Source organism: Alosa sapidissima, chromosome 4 (assembly GCF_018492685.1).
Source record: "Alosa sapidissima isolate fAloSap1 chromosome 4, fAloSap1.pri, whole genome shotgun sequence".
In the NCBI taxonomy this organism is placed as follows: domain Eukaryota; kingdom Metazoa; phylum Chordata; class Actinopteri; order Clupeiformes; family Clupeidae; genus Alosa; species Alosa sapidissima.
The window spans coordinates 36,648,188-36,667,606 of record NC_055960.1 but is presented as its reverse complement, the minus strand read 5'-3'; the positions used below and the strand labels follow the sequence as shown (position 1 = coordinate 36,667,606).

The 19,419-nt window shown below is 41.4% G+C and overlaps 1 protein-coding gene across 6 annotated transcripts in view; it reads right to left on the bottom strand.

Annotated features, from left to right (window-relative positions):
- Nucleotides 1–551: 551 nt before the first annotated feature.
- The window catches only part of fhit (fragile histidine triad diadenosine triphosphatase), a 208,918-nt gene continuing 190,050 nt past the window's right edge, over nt 552–19,419 (bottom strand). For all 6 annotated transcript variants that reach the window (XM_042090343.1, XM_042090345.1, XM_042090347.1 and 3 more), the window contains one exon: nt 552–3,530. In XM_042090343.1, the coding sequence (XP_041946277.1) occupies nt 3,429–3,530 (102 nt within the window). In that variant the 3' untranslated portion in view covers nt 552–3,428. The remainder of the gene's footprint in view (nt 3,531–19,419) is intronic.

The window sequence follows — 19,419 nt, the reverse complement described above, 5'->3', positions numbered from 1 at the left end:
TTTTAACAAAATAGTATTGTCTCATATCAAACACTAACTCCGTGCACTTCACGGAAATGACGTTCGCAAACATTTTAACATAACTTTATTGGCGTCCTCAACTCCACAGTGACATGGTCATACTGTGTCAAAACATGAACCGTTTATGTTATAACTTGCTTGTACCTCCGTAAAGTCTGTTTTCCACTGCTGCTGCTTCAGCTTTCTCAACCGCGATTTACACGAGTTTGAAAACGCTCCCTCCCCTTCCGCTATTTGGCCAAGATGGCGTCCGTTAAGGGCGAAAAGTGTCCAGCGTTGCACACTCAGCTTTTTGACTGTTATGAGTGCACCATCCGGGAACTTGCAGCGCCCTTCGGAATTGTTGGTGTGAACACCCTGCACTCAAATTAGGTATTGTAAGTGCAAAAGTACGCGATTTGAGACACAGTCAAGGCTTTTACCCATGCAGTGTTCATCTCCATGAAGCCTTGCTGTTTTGAAAGGTGGCAAACACTAATAAATGAAAGTATGCTCTGTGAGTATAAATGAATTCTGCCACATCACACAACAACTTTAATGAATGTTTAATAAAAAAGTAATGTTAATTCCATAGGGAGTCATGTAGATATACACTCACACTACACCACATAAGACACACTGAATACAAAGTATGCACAGATATGCACAATGGTGGGAAGGCCTCAATTCTGCACAAGCTAATAAAAACTGTGAAAGGTAAATTAGCTGTGTCGATTTGAAACACTTTCATGTGGAATCTGATGAAATTGAATTCTCTAACGTGAATATCCATATTTCTTTTCAATTATTAATGAGCCCTTTGAATTTTTCAAATGACGCATATCAACATTATCCTAATGTTGCCAGCTGATGCAATGTCAAGCATCTTTCAAAAATGGCATTGACTACCAACTTCAACACACTCAAATTTACAGAAAGAATGTGAATTAGAATGTGTTGTGTTATGTGTTAGAATGTAAGTATGTGTTGCGCCTCCTCCCTCTATCCCTCCAAAAATGTGTGCCATAAAAAGCCATACTACCCTGCAACATGCATACTACCCTGTAACATGCATACTACCCTGCTACCCTGTGTGCCATGCATACTACCCTGCAACATGGCTTGGTCTCACATGTCTTGAAATAATGCAGGGAGCATCCCATTAACCCCTGAACAATGCTACAGTATGTGGAACTTCATGTCTAGAAGTCGATGGTGTGACCATTAATGGGGTGGCGGTGTTCATCCCCTAACCCATTCTATTCCTACCCTTGGAATGATGCAGCTAATGGTGAACATGTAGGGGACAGAGAGGGGAGAGCATTACGCCTCCACACCTAAAGCACACGTACATAATGGACAGACACATCCATTTAGTTAAAGCACAAAATGTGTCTCCACTGTGAGCCCATTATCTGTTAATAATGTTGCCAACGTGCAGGGGTGCGGCCAGCTTCCCCAGCGATATTCTGTGAGTGAGCGACTCACCAGTGAGCGAGACTCTTAGCACATCCATATGATCTATGTGGGTGGAGGCCATGCCGTGATGGGAGAGCCATATGTTTGCACCAGAACTAGCACTCACTCTCTTCATATGCATATTGTGTTTACCTCATGGATCCATTATGTTAATAAGCTTAGCTTATTGAGAGTTCAGATCAGAGAGAGATGTTTTTCCCCCTCGCTCTCTCTCTCTCTCTCATTTTATTTGGCATGCTTGCTGAACAACAGGAGCACTTAAAAAGAAAAAAACACTGCCTCAAGGACATTTGAATGACAGTTATTCAAATTAAGCCATTCAAGAGGCATCTTTAGCCTAAACCTGTTGTATTGTTTCAGCAAACCCATCCTCATCAAAGTACAGGAGAAGCCTTTACAGTTCCTCTCAAAATGTGTTGTACTTATGCATATTAGTCTTTGGATTAGGCCTGCGGAAGGATAAATGTTTGCAAACATACTGACATTGATTATTAAGGATTATATGCATCTAATAACAACCCTGACTACAATGTGTGGAAGGGAGGTTCAATGGCGCATTAAAACTACGCTATTAATCAAACGTCTTCTATAAACACTAAGTGTGGTGTGAAATTGCAACAGTGTGAAGGCATAATGTGATTCATTACCGCATTATAACAGTGACCTCATAATCCTTTGAAATATGTCAACGTCGTTAGACCTATAACCATGCCAGAACAGTAATTAAGCTATACATCAGTAAATAACGCTCCTATAGAAAGATCCATTTAATGACTGGACTGGATGTTCGGTTTTTAATTGAAAAGACCACTCCAAGCAAGCGCTCTTTATTAAACATCCACTTCTGATAGCTAATTATAGCCAATCTGCTTTTAGGATATCCCACTTTTCTCCACATGCATACTAATTAATGGACATTCTCATTAATGATTGAAAAGGGAGCGCGCTAAGATGGTAATGCCGAGAGGGATGGACGAGAAGGCTAGTCTTGGGGTTCACAGCCATCACAGGCTCCACACGTAGCCGAGATATCCTCGGATGTACCCAAAGTAGTTTTGCTCTGTGTCTGCTCTGCTGAGCTATGCATGATAGATTTTCTGTCCTAAACTCTTTTAATGTGTTGCACTAAACTTGGCCTTGGTGGATCATGGTATTGTTTAAAACTGGGCCCTAGTAACTTGATTAGCACACAAAGCTATGAACTATCTAAACATTGCTCAGGCATGCGTATAGCATCCGTTTAGTCAGTATAAATGGCATGTCGTGTCATTGGTCATCTGATGTTCCTCATCTTACTACACTAGAACAAGACATTATTTTCTACATGAATACAGTTTCCTGAGTCAGTTTTTGAAGGTTGCAACACTTCTGCATACACTGGACATTTATCCATCAGAAATCATCCAGCCATCATATCCTTCAGGATAATCCTCCATGTATCCATCACAAACCATCTGTCCATCATCTTCCCTTCTAAGTTATGATAATCAATACAACAATTCAAACAGAATTTGTTTTTCAAGCACTGAAAAGAAAATGTCTGTAGTGACACAGATTCTCTGTTATATTATTTATATTAGAACAAAAATAAGTGCTAATACCATGTGGCATCAGCATGTCAATCAAACATCACAGCAAGATGAACATCAAATGTTCTTAAAAAAGGAACATGTCTGTACAACAGGACAAAACATATTTCCACACAGTCAACTGTTTATTGAATAATAATGAATCTTTTCAGTGAACAGTTAGAAAAGAAAACTGTGATGTTTCCACAGATGGACAAAGGTGATGCATTTCCAAAGCGCATCCAGTTGCTCTTCTGAAGGGAGGACTAAAGCTGTATACACGATCATACACCTAATGGGGCCTAATATTTCAAAGCTCTCTCTGGGTCTAAGGACTAATATTTCTATCTGCCCTTCATCAGTGTGGTTTACCAGAGAAGGCTAACTGAAGAGTTTCCTCAGGGCTGAAGCTTCTGCTGCCATTTCCTCCTCTGTTCGCCACTTAGAAGGAACATCTTCATTTTCCTTGTCGTGTTTCTGGAGCTGCAAAGAAGAAAATATAGGTATGCACTTGATATCACAGTGAATAATACTATTAGTATAAAGACATGGACAAGTGAGAAGAGAAAAAGCTATAAATGTATTGATGCCAGTATAAACACCTTCTGCATGACCTGATTAGACTCCAAAAAGATAGAATTAGTTTTTGCTAATAGCAAAGACAGCAATGGCTACAAGAAAATAAAGTTAACTTTCATCTTATTTCCAACAAAAAAAACAGACATCACAAAACAACACAGACGTCTTGCCACCCTGACTGCACAACCCATTACGGTTCATTGAGTATCGATATGAGAGATATTGAGTGTGACGCATTCTGACATCGCCTGCCGTTTCTCTACCATCTTAAGGTTCGGAGCGAAACGCTATATTTCATCAAACTAATGTCTCCCTGAGGGTGGAAGGGCCGAGCTTTGGAAAGTGTCACAGTATTTGGTGCCGCTGGGCTTTGGCATGGGGGAACCTGATGCAAATGGCATGCAAAGCATCTGAACCATGAAGCAAAGCACCAGTCCGGGGGTTGGGTTTTAACGGCATTTAATACAGCGCTGGGATTTATCAAGTTGGGTGAATTGTTTATTTGATGTCAGGCTGCATAGGTCCTACGGGGGCTGGTATTGTTTCAAATGCCAACCAACACGTGTAAACAGTAATTAAAATCTGTCTGTCAGTTGTGATACACAGGCATTTTTTTAAAACAATAGTTTATAGAATAGTTTTAAATAGAAAAATAAATGTTGTTTTTTTTCTGACGCTTATTACAAATGAAAAATACACACAGTTTGACACATGACTGATTACCAATTATAACTGACAGTGTAAAATTACTCCATGAAGTTCAGATTTAGTGTTTATTTTTTAAAGACGTTTGAAAAGCAACAAAGAAAGATCATTGTGTAGCTCTGCACCCTTAGTTCTAGAAATTAGAACTACTTTAAAGAGTAAAACTAACTAGAAATTAGAACTACTTTAAAGTAAAACTAAATTAGAACTACTTTAAAGTAAAACTAGAAATTAGAACTACTTAAAAGTAAAAGTAACTAGAAATTAGAACTACTTAAAAGTAAAAGTAACTAGAAAGTAGGAAAAAGAGACAGATTCCTTGCTCACATATAATATAACACTTAAATACTTAAATACTATACTTATACAATAACAGTTAGAATGTGGTGTATAGGTGTGTGTAGTCTTCTGTCTTTGGGATCAGTCAGCTCCTTCTATGGGACTCAGAGGGCAACACAGATGCCATGTCTGCAGCTTTGGCTCATGTTCAACCATCAGACTGCGTTAGGATCTCCCATGGTCCCCTGCAGCACACTCGCAAAGTGCTGGGGTGACATTTTGCTGTGGGTGGAATCTGAGGGTGGGCTGCAGTGGAGTCGGAGATTTACTTGCACAGCTAGAAGAGCTGAGCAGAAGTCGACTTCATAGAATAACGTGACCACACACAAGACAAAGCCATTTCTTTCACACACAGAACATGCACTTCACTATCATCTTTTGCTTAAAGCATTGGATTGAAGGAAGGGAAGCCAAATCAGAGATGATTGTTTGTTTATGCTGTAGCATGACTGGTGTGGGTTTGTGCCATGCAACAAACCATAAGATGAATCAGATGGGGTGCTAATTCAAAAACAAGCTGAACTGGTGAACTGGTATCATTCTATTTCTGGGTGGTTTTGCTGAGTCAGACTATGATATATATGTCTTGGCTTCTGTAAAAACTGAACATTATATATTTTGCTGTGAATTCTGCTGATGCAGTAGCCCTTCTTTAAATTCAAAACAGGTGGGCTAGTCATCATTGCCCTCAAGCATCTGTAAGCCTTGGGCATCCAAGAGGCCAGAGGTGAGACTGTATTATATTAACCACAGCTGACCAGACGCCGCTAACAAGCCTTGACATTTTTGGATATATATATATATCCAACACAAACAGCACACAGTGAACACACAGTGAACACACAGTGAGGTGAAGCACACACTAATCCCGGCGCAGTGAGCTGCCTGCTACAATGGCGGCGCTCGGGGAGCAGTGAGGGGTTAGGTGCCTTGCTCAAGGGCAACTCAAGGGCAAGGCCCACTGGTTGGGGCTCGAACCGGCAACCTTTCGGTTACAAGTCCAGAGTGCTAACCAGTGGGCCACGGCTGCCCACATGATCCAATGCAGACATCAGGCCATGAGGATTTTGAACCTTGAGAAGATACATAAATACGAGGACCAACTCTGCACTTATATATGTAGCCTAACATACCCACACCTCAAAAAAAAACTATTGCCATGAGCTTATCAATGTCATTCCCCTCACCTGGTAATGTTTTGCTCATCAGTGTTTTAAAAGGTTCCACTGTGTGCTAAAGCTTTTAAGCGTATTCATCACAAGCCTTAGCCACTAAAGCTGTGCGAGTGTGAGGGTGAATAAGCCTGCTGACGGCTGCAGACATGCCTAACACACACCCACAGTATTCATGTTGCCATGGGGATGAGTGGGCAGCTCTTCAGGTCACTGTGATTCTTGCCATCGGTTTAAACACCTATACAGTAGCCTACTTCACTCAACAGAAATGTGTTTACACCTAGCCCTTCAACTTATGTATTTAGCATCGGCTCCCATGGCACTACAGCAGTAAATAACTGTTCAATTAATGGCTTTCACTGTGAAAAGGAATAAGGTGAAAGTGACTTAGCCTTTGACTTTTACATGACGGTGCCGCAAGAGAAGGATTTTCATACACATTTACCTTTACATTCATTCATTTAGCAGACACTGTTGTCCAAAGTGAGTTATATATCAACTATATTACAAGGGATCACATTGTCCTGGAGCAACTTGGGGTTAAGTGCCTTGCTCAAGGGCACAGCGGTGGAAGCCGGGAATTGAACCCACAACTTTCAGGCTACTGCACGCTAGCCCAGCTCCTTAACCACTACACTACCACTGCATGCTAGCCCAGCTCCTTAACCACTATACCACCGCATGCTAGCCCAGCTCCTTAACCACTATACCACCGCATGCTAGCCCAGCTCCTTAACCACTACACTACCACCCTATGCTAGCCCAGCTCCTTAACCACTACACTACCACTGCACGCTAGCCCAGCTCCTTAACCACTACACTACCACCGCATGCTAGCCCAGCTCCTTAACCACTACACTACCACCGTATGCTAGCCCAGCTCATTAACCTTTACACTACCGCCCCGACACGTATTGACCGAGTGTGCATGTGATCTGAAATGTTGCGTTGGGGTGATACTGCATGTCTCTTCAGACATGTATCAAAGACTGGATGTAATGTGAATCAGAGTAATTTATCGGGCCCCCTCCGAGCCTCTTGACATTTATCAGATAACTGCAGTAATGGGTGGCACATCTCTTCTAGTCGGCTTCGGAACTTGACTCAAAGAGATCCATTTCAGGCACAGCTGCGGAGAAATGTCAACAGAGGTCAGCGAACAATTAGAGCCGAGCGCTACAACCTCGGATGAGATATCTGTTAAAGGAACGTGGCACTTGCAACCTCGGATGAGATATCTTTTCAAGGAACGTGGCATTTGCTTTGCAGTTGACGGCATGTGAGCATGAGCTGGCCATTCGTACGTAGACAAAGAAATGTCATCTACAATTTTATAGCAACACAGAGAATCAAAGCAAACCCATGTTGCTGACCTAGGAGGTGATTTTATCGCGTGACTATGCCACTGAGCGATTATATTGGTGCTTTATGTGGCTATAGAGTCCTACCAACAGATGCCAGTGGTCTGTGAGCTATGTGAGCAGATAAACCAGTGTTTCTCAAACTGCGTAAGTGCAACTCCAAAGAAAAATTTAGTTGTTTTCAATACTGAATCAACTAGTATTTAAATTCAAACCGCATTTGAATTGTCTCTTCAATAGTTCTGACAAACTAAAGCAAGCCAACAGTTTTGTGACACTGCATCTATGGACTTTTGTTTATTACAGTGCATGAAAATGCACTTTTCTGTTATCCGAAGTCTTCTTCTTCTTCTTCTTCTTCTCCTAAGCAACATTTTTGCGTCTTATTCAACTTCAACCGTTTAACGTAGAAACTTTGTTCAAACTTTGTAACGTAGGTTTTGAAAAGGACACTTTTCACACTTTTGTGAGATATTAACAAAAATCAAGCTTGTTTTTCCCCATAGACTTTGCATTGGCACTATGACATCACAATGGGCTAATTAAATTGACTTGCACCTGTATCAACCGCTAGCTGCTCAACTAGGCCCCATCAAAGAGCCAGTTAACCTGATTGCACCTGTATGAACTGCTTTCTGCTCAACTAGAATCTCTCTATGTCTCTCCATTCTACAAAGATATAAGGCACATTCCATCCAACTTTCTATCCATTCATCCTCTTCAAACCATTCACTTATCCACCCAAACTACCTATCAACATCCATTAAACAGTCTGCCTATCAACCTCTATTACACTATCTACATTCAACTTTTAAACTATATACTCTGTCTTAGGCTTTAAGCATACAATCTGGGTCTCTTTAAGACTACAGATCCTGTTCAACTATCTCCTCTGCCCACAACTGTTTAAAAATAAATGTCCTCACTACAATAATTCACTATTAAATAATTAAACTATTTAAACTACTCAACTATTTAACTGTTCAGCCATTTCAACTGTCAGTTGGCATCAACTATGACTCCGCCAACTGTTTCCAAATAAAAGGTTGTTTTGCATTTTATGTTAATATACTGTATGTTTTGCATTTTCATGCACTGGTAATTTCCTCAAAAGTACATTTTCTAGTGTATTTACTTATTTTAAATGCTCAGTGTGACCTAGTGGCAAGGCCAGGTAAGCTTATTTTTTATAGCACATTTCATACACGGAGGCAGTTCAATGTGTTTTATAAAGAGGGCAAAACATAGTGAACAATCGTAAATAAAAGCATTACATGTAAGTAAATAAGTAGTAAATAAAAGTATTAAATTGAGGGCAAATAAATTTGAGGGCAGCCGTGGTCCACTGGTTAGCACTCTGGACTTGTAACCGGAGGGTTGCCGGTTCGAGCCCCGACCAGTGGGCCGCGGCTGAAGTGCCCTTGAGCAAGGCACCTAACCCCTCACTGCTCCCCGAGCGCCGCCATTGTAGCAGGCAGCTCACTGCGCCGGGATTAGTGTGTGCTTCACCTCACTGTGTGTTCACTGTGTGCTGTTTGTGTTTCACTAATTCACCGATTGGGTTAAAATGCAGAGACCAAATTTCCCTCACGGGATCAAAAAAGTATATATACTTATACATACTTAAATGACAGACAATAGTTCAAGAAAATAAACAACATAAAATTCGATTGAAAGAGAAAATGGAACATTATGGAAACATTATGGAAGCGGCCCTGATTGTGTGTTTATCTATTTAGAGACGTACTGTCTTAAGATGTACGGTCTATCTTACATTGCCTACTGCTCCGTGTATAGCATCACTTTTAAAAGACATTCATATACTGTATTCTTAGATGTACTGGTATTTTGTAAACTAACCAGATCAGACATGCCATCTTTCGATTTGACAGTTCCCCCTGTCTCTGTTTGAGCCTCATCTCAAATTTCCACATAAACCATATCAGGTACTTTCACATGTCATAAGGAAGAAACTTACAGATAATTCAAAAGTATATCTAATGGTACCTACTGTGACTCAAATTCAGAATACTGAGACAGAGGGGGAATAGAATGGACAAATTCAGAATACTGAGACAGAGGGGGAATAGAATGGTCAAATTCAGAATACTGAGACAGAGGGGAATAGAATGGACAAATGTGACCAGGTGGTTTTCAGCTCTCTCCTTTCCACTTCCGTGCAAAATCATTCTGAGGCAAAGTGAATATGAGTGAGCACGGCCTTCGCGCCTTCATTTCTGCTGTGGCTCAGATGGCCACCCCAGCCTGACACCACCATGAGGTCACAGTCCCACAGGATATGGGAAACGTCACCCACAATGCAACAGACTGCCTCACACCTCCTCCTCCACCCCACTGTTCTTACTAGGGCCATCAGGACGGCATGTAAATACATTTTGGCAGCTGGTACAGTAATTGCATCACAAAAAATAATATTCCCAAGACTTTGTGGAGAGTCCCGCTCTTGACAGCTTGTCAGAAGTGCCTGAATTTTCTCGACGCACTGATTAAGCGCGAGAGGCGCCGTGGTGGGGCTCTGGAGTGAGCACGGAGCGACGCCATTGGCTGGCTACCCACCGACTAGGCTCTTCATGTGACGTCTCCCCCGCTGGGCCCACCGCAGGGGAGGATGAGACCCCAGTCTGTCTTAAGATTAGTCGATCTTCAAGCGAGTCGGCGTTTCAGGCGAAACGCGGCTAACGCCGAATGCACACGTGTCACGCGAGACGACGGGGGGCTCGGAGGCCCCTGAGACTCGGTGACTGGGGATGTGCAACGATGAAATGAGCCATTTCTAATTGAACTGATATTTTTTGGTGCTGTTGTTTAACATAATTACAAATTCAAATCTACAGTAAACAGAGGGATTCATATACACACACACACACACCAGCAGTTTTAGTATGGAGGCTTATTTGGCAGCTTGTTGATTTAACAGCATGACAGTCATTTTTTTCTCAGTCTTGATATTTTCTTGATAATTATGTCTTGGTTGCATTATCATTAGAAGACGGTGTTCTGAGATGCACCTTAATTCCGGAGTTCTAGAGTGCCCAGGCCTTGCCAAAACAGCTGCTTCTGTTTCAATCATGCTGCTCAAGGCTGACATACGAGTGATCCTCCATCCCTCTCATCTGAACAGCTCTGCCACTTACTTTAACTGCTTTCCCCAATTTCCCTGCATTTTCTGTACAAAATGAATGAAGACCTGCTACCAAGTGTAAATCAATCACCTTTACGTGAGCCCAGGGTTAGAAGCCGGGCGTCATTTCAGCGGGCGTCTATTCGGATCACTTTTATTTATCCCCTACAGTACAAACTTACGGTGACAGCCTATATTACAAACTGAATCAGATGTTGGATAAGCATATAAACAAGCACAGTGTTGAAAGGTCATGTCACTTTATCAAAGACAAATACGACTGCCAAAGACCTTTTAACTGACAGGGGTTATTACTCTACCGTTGGTGCATTCAAAAAACAAAAGAACTTCAGCCACTGATGGTACTGTATCCAGAATGCCCAAGTACATTCATAAAGTCAAGCAGGTAACACCATAGAGTGAGTGCTAAAAAATTGGACTTGATTAACCTCCTGTAACCCCATTTTCTACGTTTCTGTCGTGTCATATGCAGGACGGGACCTGAGAAGTCAAGTAGGACACACTTTCATTAAAAACTGACCTTCAGATGGGGCTTTGCTGACCTTAGTCATCTTCCTCTTAACAATGCAGCGATAACTAGTGCTGGGGGAGGAGGAGTGGGGAGGGCTCAAGGGGGGTTGTGAAGACTTCATTTTGAATATGTGGCCAGAGTTCAACAAGGCTTCCAGACATCGTCTGAGGGCCTAAAACGCATTATATGACAGTAGAAATAATCTAGGACAAGGTAGAGAACAGCAGAGAGTCCTCTAGCATACAAATGGGTTTAGACATACGGTAATCCCCACGTATTGTGTTGAATTTGGAAATTTTGGCCTTTTATATTGTAATATTTTTGGCCTGCCCTGAACTAAACGAAAGAGAGATAAAGCTAAAGATGCTGAATCTTTATGGAAAGGAACCCTGTTTGGTTTGCCTGCCATCGCACTCCACAGCACTGGTTTCAGAGAATGCCTTACAGGGACCTGTTTAAAACGCTGGCTTGAAATGTGACAATAAGGCAGAAAGACACAGCTCCCTAAAAGCATTTTGGATGGAAAGGTTCCACTGACATGAGCTGCAGTCAAATGGACTGGTAACAACTGAATGGCTCTTTTGAATTGTGAGACATTTTAACTCTGCCATTAGTCCATTAATTTCACAATGTTTGATAAAAGCACTTACAGCAAAGGTACCCCTCATCCAATTTGACTCTGAAACACCAAACTTTTCATTCATACTGGGAAGAAGATAATTAAATGCAGAGCTTCTTCAGAGGCTCAATTAAATGCCTTCAAAAGGAATGTCTAAAACCTCTGGCCACTTGATTAATTTATGTCCGTTTCTGGATACCAGTTTTTGATGAAAGCAAAAAGGCCCTATCTTTAAAAAATGGCTTACTTTTTGGAATGAATGATTTAAAAGGTATGGCCTTTGACCTACAGTAAAATATGATGAACTATTATCAACAAATCACTTATATAAGCTATACCGCACCCTGTATGGAGATCTGAAAGACTGATTGGAGATCTATGGGGGGTTATCACAAAAATGGTCAAATTCACCAAATCAAAATGTAATCTGTAAGCTTGCACACTTGGATTGCACTCATGATATATGCCTTGAATCACTTTTTTGATTGATTGATTGACTGACCGATGGATGGATGGATGGATGGATGGATGGATGGATGGATGGATGAATTGATGGATTGATGGATTGATTGATTGATTTGATTGACTGGTCTAGATGAACTATCATTCATGTATAATTCACTTTCAATATTACCTTTCAAGGTTATCTTATCCTATTTTTATCTATGCTGTGGACCTTTTTGTGAGTCTGAAATAAAGGTTGAATTGAAACTGAACTTGAGAGAAATGCTGATGGGCATCTTAGTGAGAAGAAAGGTTGCAAACACCCTTTTGCACCACCAGACTTTTTACTCACTTCTGTCCAAGTCAACAGGTTTGTTTTTCTGGAGTAATGAACGTTCACAGTGCTCAGTCCGAGGGGCGGGATAATCGGTTGTCTTTGTCTCTGCACGCAATAGGATAGCACTACAACTCATGAGTCCCAAGCGTTTTCCCACCAGCGGAGCTAGTTGGCTAGTTCAAACTTTTGCCAACTTAAAAAAAAGCTTAACTCGTGTCACGCTGTTCACCAACAGCAACATCCATTTTCTTTGTTTTCAAGTAGCAGGGAAGCCAAACAGTTGTCACTCTGCCATCAATCATTATGTTAAGCCCGCCTACCGACTTTATACATGATGTGATTGGCCTTATCGAACTTTCATTTTTCCAGCTCGCAACAGAGAGTTGCTAGACTACCCTGGCTGCCACTAGGGTGCGTCTAGATTTCTAGGCTAGTTTCATGCACCCTTTAAGATATTATGGTAAGTCTGTTCAAACATATGGTGTCAAGAGCATATCTACTTAAATTATATTTCCTAAACTTGTTAAATTATGAAGAAATTGATGACTGAAGTCTCCAGCCAGGAGGTACATTGATTGCAACAACCTCATGCTCAGAACTCAAGGTTTACTGTGAAAACACTGTTTTAAAGACAAACAACCTCACTCACACCCAGAACGCAAGGTTTACAGTGAAATCACTGCTTTAAAGGCCATAAGGAGAGGCGGGTGGATTAACCTCATCAGAAATGTGAAAATCCACAACGAACAGGCAGCAGGTCACAGTCTGACCTTTATCAAAAGAGTGACCTTCAGCTACTCCACTCTTCAATTCGGACACCTGAACTTGGCCAGCGTGCTATCCGACTCATTTAGATCACTTTTGTGTCTTCCGTACTCCTCATAATGTCAGTCTGTAATCCGCGGTGTGGGAGCAATGATTTCTCATCACAACACTCTGTCACAGAAACTGTCACTTTACCTTAACATTAAGCCACCTATCTGAGGCACTGGATTATGGTGTCAGACTGCAAATCTGGCCGCTCTGCGCGGTCACTGTCGGTTTTGGAATTAGTACTGTTTCATCTTGCGCTACCGGTTTCGCCGCGGTTCCACGGTAATTAGAGAAAAAACTAAATAAACAGTGTTCACGTAAGAAAAATGAGTTCTGGCGTCTGAAGGCGATCAGCTGTCACTGTGTGTTTAAACAGAGGAGAACGCAGCTAAGAAAGGACGTGTGCTTCCTCATCAAAAGAAAGGAGAGCTCAGTGATAGATACCTGAGACAAGGACAAAGTGTTTTTTTTCCGACAGAAAGCACAGGAGGAAAATACTGAGAGCTAGCTAACTCAGAATGAGTTTCTAAAATAAAGTTTGGAGGGAATAAAGCTGTCTTTTGGATGAGAGTATGTCTTTCTTTTTCCTGTGTGAGCATACTTGGTTGTCTTTGGCCGGCATCCAAAACTGTTAAAGATCAGGTGTGTGTGTGTGTGTGTGTGTGTGTGTGTGTGTGTGCAAGTGTGTGTATGTGTGTGTGCATGTGTGTGTCTGAGTGTGAGAGTGTGTGTGTGTGTGCGTGCATGTGTGTGTGTGTGTGTGCTGAAGGGATTGCAGTCCCTTGACTGACCCTACCGACTGGTGATGGCCGGGACCCTTCTGTGGATGGGGGGGGCAATCTGGTCGGTGTCACAATATCCATCGGCTCTCTCCACAGTCAGAGACTAATTACGCAGTGTGACAACCTACCTTGCACCCCCTTCGTTTATTCTCCCTTGCTCAGTAAATCCAAGGGGATAGTGTTGGTTGGTTGGTTTGGGGGCTGAAGACAACCTTTACCCGGAGTGCATGGGACAGAGATATACCGAGGCACTAATTGAGCCAGGGATGCTGCTTCGGTCTCATTTTATTCCCCCCCCCAAAGGGCTTACAGTCTATCCACACTCGATCCTATTTGGAGCAGCATTAAAGCCCTGACTCTTCCTCAGAGCTTCGGCGAGAAGCCTGTTTGTACACAGTGTCTTTACACTGAAGTCTTACTGGGAAAAACAGCACAGGACTGACAATGGAAGAAACCATCTGGATAAAGCAGAGGCTGGTCACGCCGCGTCTCTAACTGGGAAAAACAGCACAGGACTGACAATGGAAGAAACCATCTGGGTAAAGGAGAGGGTGGTCACATAACTGTCACAACATGCCTTATTAGCGGATCAGGTATTTTGAACATCTAACTAACTAAATGGCTGATTTCACTATAACAATAAATAGGAGTCTTGACTGGTGAATGTCAAGAGAGAATTGCTTACTCATTTCTGGAAAGAACATCCTCTAGTATTCCTCTAATTACTACCTATTCCTTACAAACAAGTCAACCATCCCTAGGTGACCACATATTTTCATAATGGTAAAGAAATCCTAGCAACGGCATTAAGATTGGCAGATGTGTTAAGTGTTAATTTTGTAATCACATGCTCGAATAGTTGCTATGATAGAGAATTAAGATAAACACCAGATGTCCAGGCGCGTGGCGCTTTTGGGAGTGTAATCGCTGCAGAGCCCCCGAGAGGACCTGAATCAACACTGCGCACAAGTACCACACCTGTCAGGTACTTCAGTCGGCCCGAAGAACCGACTGCTTTCTGAAGGCCAGAAATGAAATGATGATGAGACCCGCTCAGAAGGTAAAGGTAAGGATGAAGCAAATCTCCCAGCGCTCCACTGGGAGTGAGCACTTCATGCTGCTTTACACAGTGCAAACTCTGCTTGTTCACACAAGCTTTGCCAATACAGCATTTGCTGCACCATGTAGTGTAAACAATGGGTACATTCAGCTGTGCAATCTAGTACTTTTGTAAGTAAGATGAACAAAAATGTGAAAGTAGTCCTCTACAGCCCAACAATAAATGTAAGCAACTATCTACTATCTACTACTACTAGTACTACTACTATTAGTACTACTATTAGTAGTAGTCGTATAGTTCTATTATCATAAGGAGGAAGAGAAAGAAACAACATGCAAGTGGTAATAACTGCATCATCTTAATTTTTTGACAGACAGGGCTAAGACTTGATGTGTCATCGGTATGTAAAACTCACTTAGAAGTCTTACTTCCTCACGCTCCATCCGATTCCGCAGCCTGCTTTGTAGGCCTTTTCATGAGGCTGTTGAGTTCTGCTCTCAGAGTTGCACAGAAAGGTCACCTTGCACCGCACTCAAAATAACTCCTCCGCTGCTTTATGCTGCTCTCAGATAGGAGACCTCATACATATGCAGGAGATTGACATTTCTAAATTAAATAGCCGTATCAAACGAGTAAGCATTTGCAATTGTTCTTAGAAAAGTGATCCTTTGTCAATATGATTATTTGCAAAGCTATGAACGCACAACATAAATCGTTGCAAGGTGATGTAAATATGTCCAAAACTAAATGTTGCCTTTTGATATGTGTACATATTATGGCGTTTCATTTTGTGTCCCAGAAATTCATATCACCTGATATCAGCATTGAAGTTGCTCTTTATGACAGCTTAATAAATTTGTGCCGTCAGTTGTCTTGGAGAGCGTCAGGAGATGTTATGCAACCATATTAATATTGTCCCGAAATTAGGCCCTGTCCAGTACACTGACACAATCTAGCACAATGAACTTGAGAGCAGTTTGATTTGTTTACCTTTCCATCAGAGCAGTTGGATTTGTTTACCTTTCCGTCTTTGCAAATATTAAAGCAACAGATCCAAATTCACCCAAAGCTGTATTTTCTGAACTGTAAGCAGCATTTTCCAGTAAACCAAGCGCCTAAAAAATCATGAAATATTAATTTAAGACATAAGCCCCTAATTAAGTAATTAATGGTACACATCAAAGGAAGCTGGGAATGGAAGCAACATGCTCCTGGCATTAATACCATTAGAAGTGGTGGACTTTTACACAAACTTATTAGCATCTTAGTCATTATACGGGAAATGAGAGAAGCTTGGTCACTATGTAAGCGTTTTCACTCAAGTAAAAGTACCACGTGACTAATTATTCTTCAGCGATAAGAATAAATTGCTGGATCAGGGGTGGTGGTGATCTAGTGGTTAGGTGTCTGGTCTTTTTTCAATGTAAGTGATATAATATGATATGACATAAGTTCAATCCGAGGACTTACCTGTGCCAATGAGCAATGCACTTAACTCTGAGTTGGTCCAGTGGGGCTGTCCCCATGGCTAGATTACTGTACTTACAGTATATTATACACACTCTACTCAAACGACCTACTGTGAACTAGCACTGTAATTCACTATAGATTACAGTATTTATACGCTAATCAAGCAACTTACTGTGAACTAGCACTGTAATTCACTCTAGATTACAATACTTATATTATATACACTCTAATCAAGCAACTTACTGTGAACTAGCACTGTAATTCACTCTAGATAAGACTGTCTGCTAAATGACAATATAGAGTAAAAGAAAGTCAGTCATGTTGACCATGTGTATAAAGCTCTACATCACCTGATTAAATACATGTTGGGCTTTCAGACACCATAATAATTAATTATCAATGCACATTTCATTGACAAGTAAGCATAGGTGTGAACTAGCTATTCAACTCCTCACATAGACTTAGGCATCAGCATTTCCTCCCTGTCTGCTAATTGCAAATAATTAGTGTGTGTCAGAGCCACTTCTCTGCGGATGACTCTCCTCTGGTAGAAGTGTGTGTGTGTGTGTGTGCGTGTATGTGTGTTTATGTGTGTGTGTGAGTCTGTCTGTGTGTGTGTGTGCATGCGTGTATGTGTATGTGTGTGTGAGTGTGTGCATGCGTGTGTGTGTGTGTGTGTGCGCGCGCGCGCATGTGTGTGTGTGTGTGTGTGTGCATGTGTGTGTCAGGATGGCCAGCCACGTGTTGTCATGCTCATTTAATAATGATCCACTCTCACGCTTAATGTATGCCATCTGCCACAGGAATGCATTACATCCACACCTTCTCCAAACGTGGCCAATGCCTTTTGGGTTAAGAGTCTCATACAGCTCTGGTTTGCTTAAATAATATCTATGGTCATTATCCTTCATGGACAGCACACCTTGCCTGTGTTCAAAACACAATCCTAATGAGAAACGAAAAGGCTAATTTAAACAGTGAACTATGCAAAGTAGTAATATTGTGGCCGAATCATGAAAGAGCACTTAAAATGGCAGATTAAGAAACCTAAAGGATTTTCAGCCCAAAGGGTGGATTTGGACCAAGTAATTCAGCACTGGCAAAAAGTACCACGTCCCTTATGACTGCAGTCCTTTTTCAAATGCACCCCCTCAGAACATCAATGAGCACATTTAAAGAGGTTGTGTAGTTATTAAGTGCCATTGATTTTGTAGTCAGAATCACATACTACAGTCAATTGGGATTTCTGGGTCTGTCCCTCCTTTTACAGTATGTCCGCCATGCTGCAGATACGTATATACCACTCTCTTAATCTGGAATCCAATATTCATATAGTGATATTGATCCAGAAGGTAAGTATTCAGATAAAGAATACCTTTCATGGAAATTCACAGAGCAGATGTCTGGCCACACCAAGAACGCTACAATTTTATTTATTTTATTTTTTTCATCCAGTGCATGCTACTTTTAGTCAAATCTTATACTTTGTAGTTTCCCCCATCTTACTGAGTTTGTTTTTACAGACCATTCTGGTGCTCAAACAAACCAACACCAATGTTCTTTGATTATTTGGATACACAATGATCAATTTTCCTGTATTAAATTATATTTCCTGTGATTAAATATGACCATGTTTTGAAAAGAAAGACAAAATTATAACTCATTAAAGTTTTTCTTTTCTTCAGAACTTTTCTATTTTCCTGTGTTCCTGTTGCTCACGTAAGGAGCATCAGGACTGCTGCATAGATGTGTTTTTGTTTCCTTGACTGCTAAACCTCTCGCGAAAGCTTTGCATTGCAAATAGATGGTCCACAGCAGTGTACATTACACAACACGATAGACGTCTGCTGAGGCAACTGCTAAAACTTGCTAGGCAAGTTTTAATGCTCTCAAATGGCATGTGCCTCCTGAAAGGATATCCAAGTCTTACAGGGTACATATTTGTCTTTAACGAATGGAAAGTACATCTACGTCACAAAAAGATCACGTTTTAAAATAGCACTTGACATCACAGACGACAGGGCATGCATCACAAACTTCTGGCCATCCCCTCGGAATGGTCCATTCCGATTTTGAATACGGCCTCATCCAGAGGATCAAAACAATGGCTCCTGGAGAGCACATTTGTCTACTTCACATCTGATAAGCGCACCGTTTTTTATCCGCCAAACCTCAATGGCATCACCTTGAGAGTGTCCCTCAAACGTCGGAGTTCAAACGAGGTACTTGCCATCATTAAAAATGCGCAGGACAATGCCAGTTTTTTTTTTTTAATTACACTTTTTAATGGCTGATTAATTCTGTCATCTTGTGATAACGACACAAAATCTGATAGCGGCTAATTAACATGCAAATTCGTGTGTCTTTATTGGTAATGGGATTGTGTCTGCTGTGGTGCCATTGCCTGTTCAATATATGTGCCAGGTGTAGATGTAGCAGCTAAAGCCAAAGCCTCTCTGGTGTGTCCTGTTCTCACTGCCCTCGCACTTTCCTTAATAGCAGACCTAAAGGTTTTATTTGTTTCATTTGTTAAGATGCATTTGTGTTTCTTTTCTTGAGAATGTGGTAGAAAAGAAGAACCTTAAGAATGGATGCCGTAAAAGCTATGTTCATCTTTGATCCATAGTCTATGAGAGGTCTCAGACTTCCTTACACCAGAGTTAAAGAAATGTACTATTTGTTGTAGTGAGCTTAGATAACAAAACATGCCTCTCATGCATTTGTCTTGCTTTGGAAGACTTGCAATCTCATTTTAGGATGAGAAAACCGAAGAGGCAGAAACGGTCAAAACCCCAGATTCCACCGAATTCGCTTTGTTCTTAAAAAATCTGCGGCATCCTATGAATGAGTGAAATGTAGCCACAGCCTTCAGTATCATATGAATACAACACCCACAGACCCCACAGTTTTGTGTGCTGTTATACATTTCAGAGCAGCTTATCGCACGTAGCCATGCACACTGTAGCATTATAACAGAGAGGAAAATGCAGCAGTGATGAGAGTGAAGAGTGGTG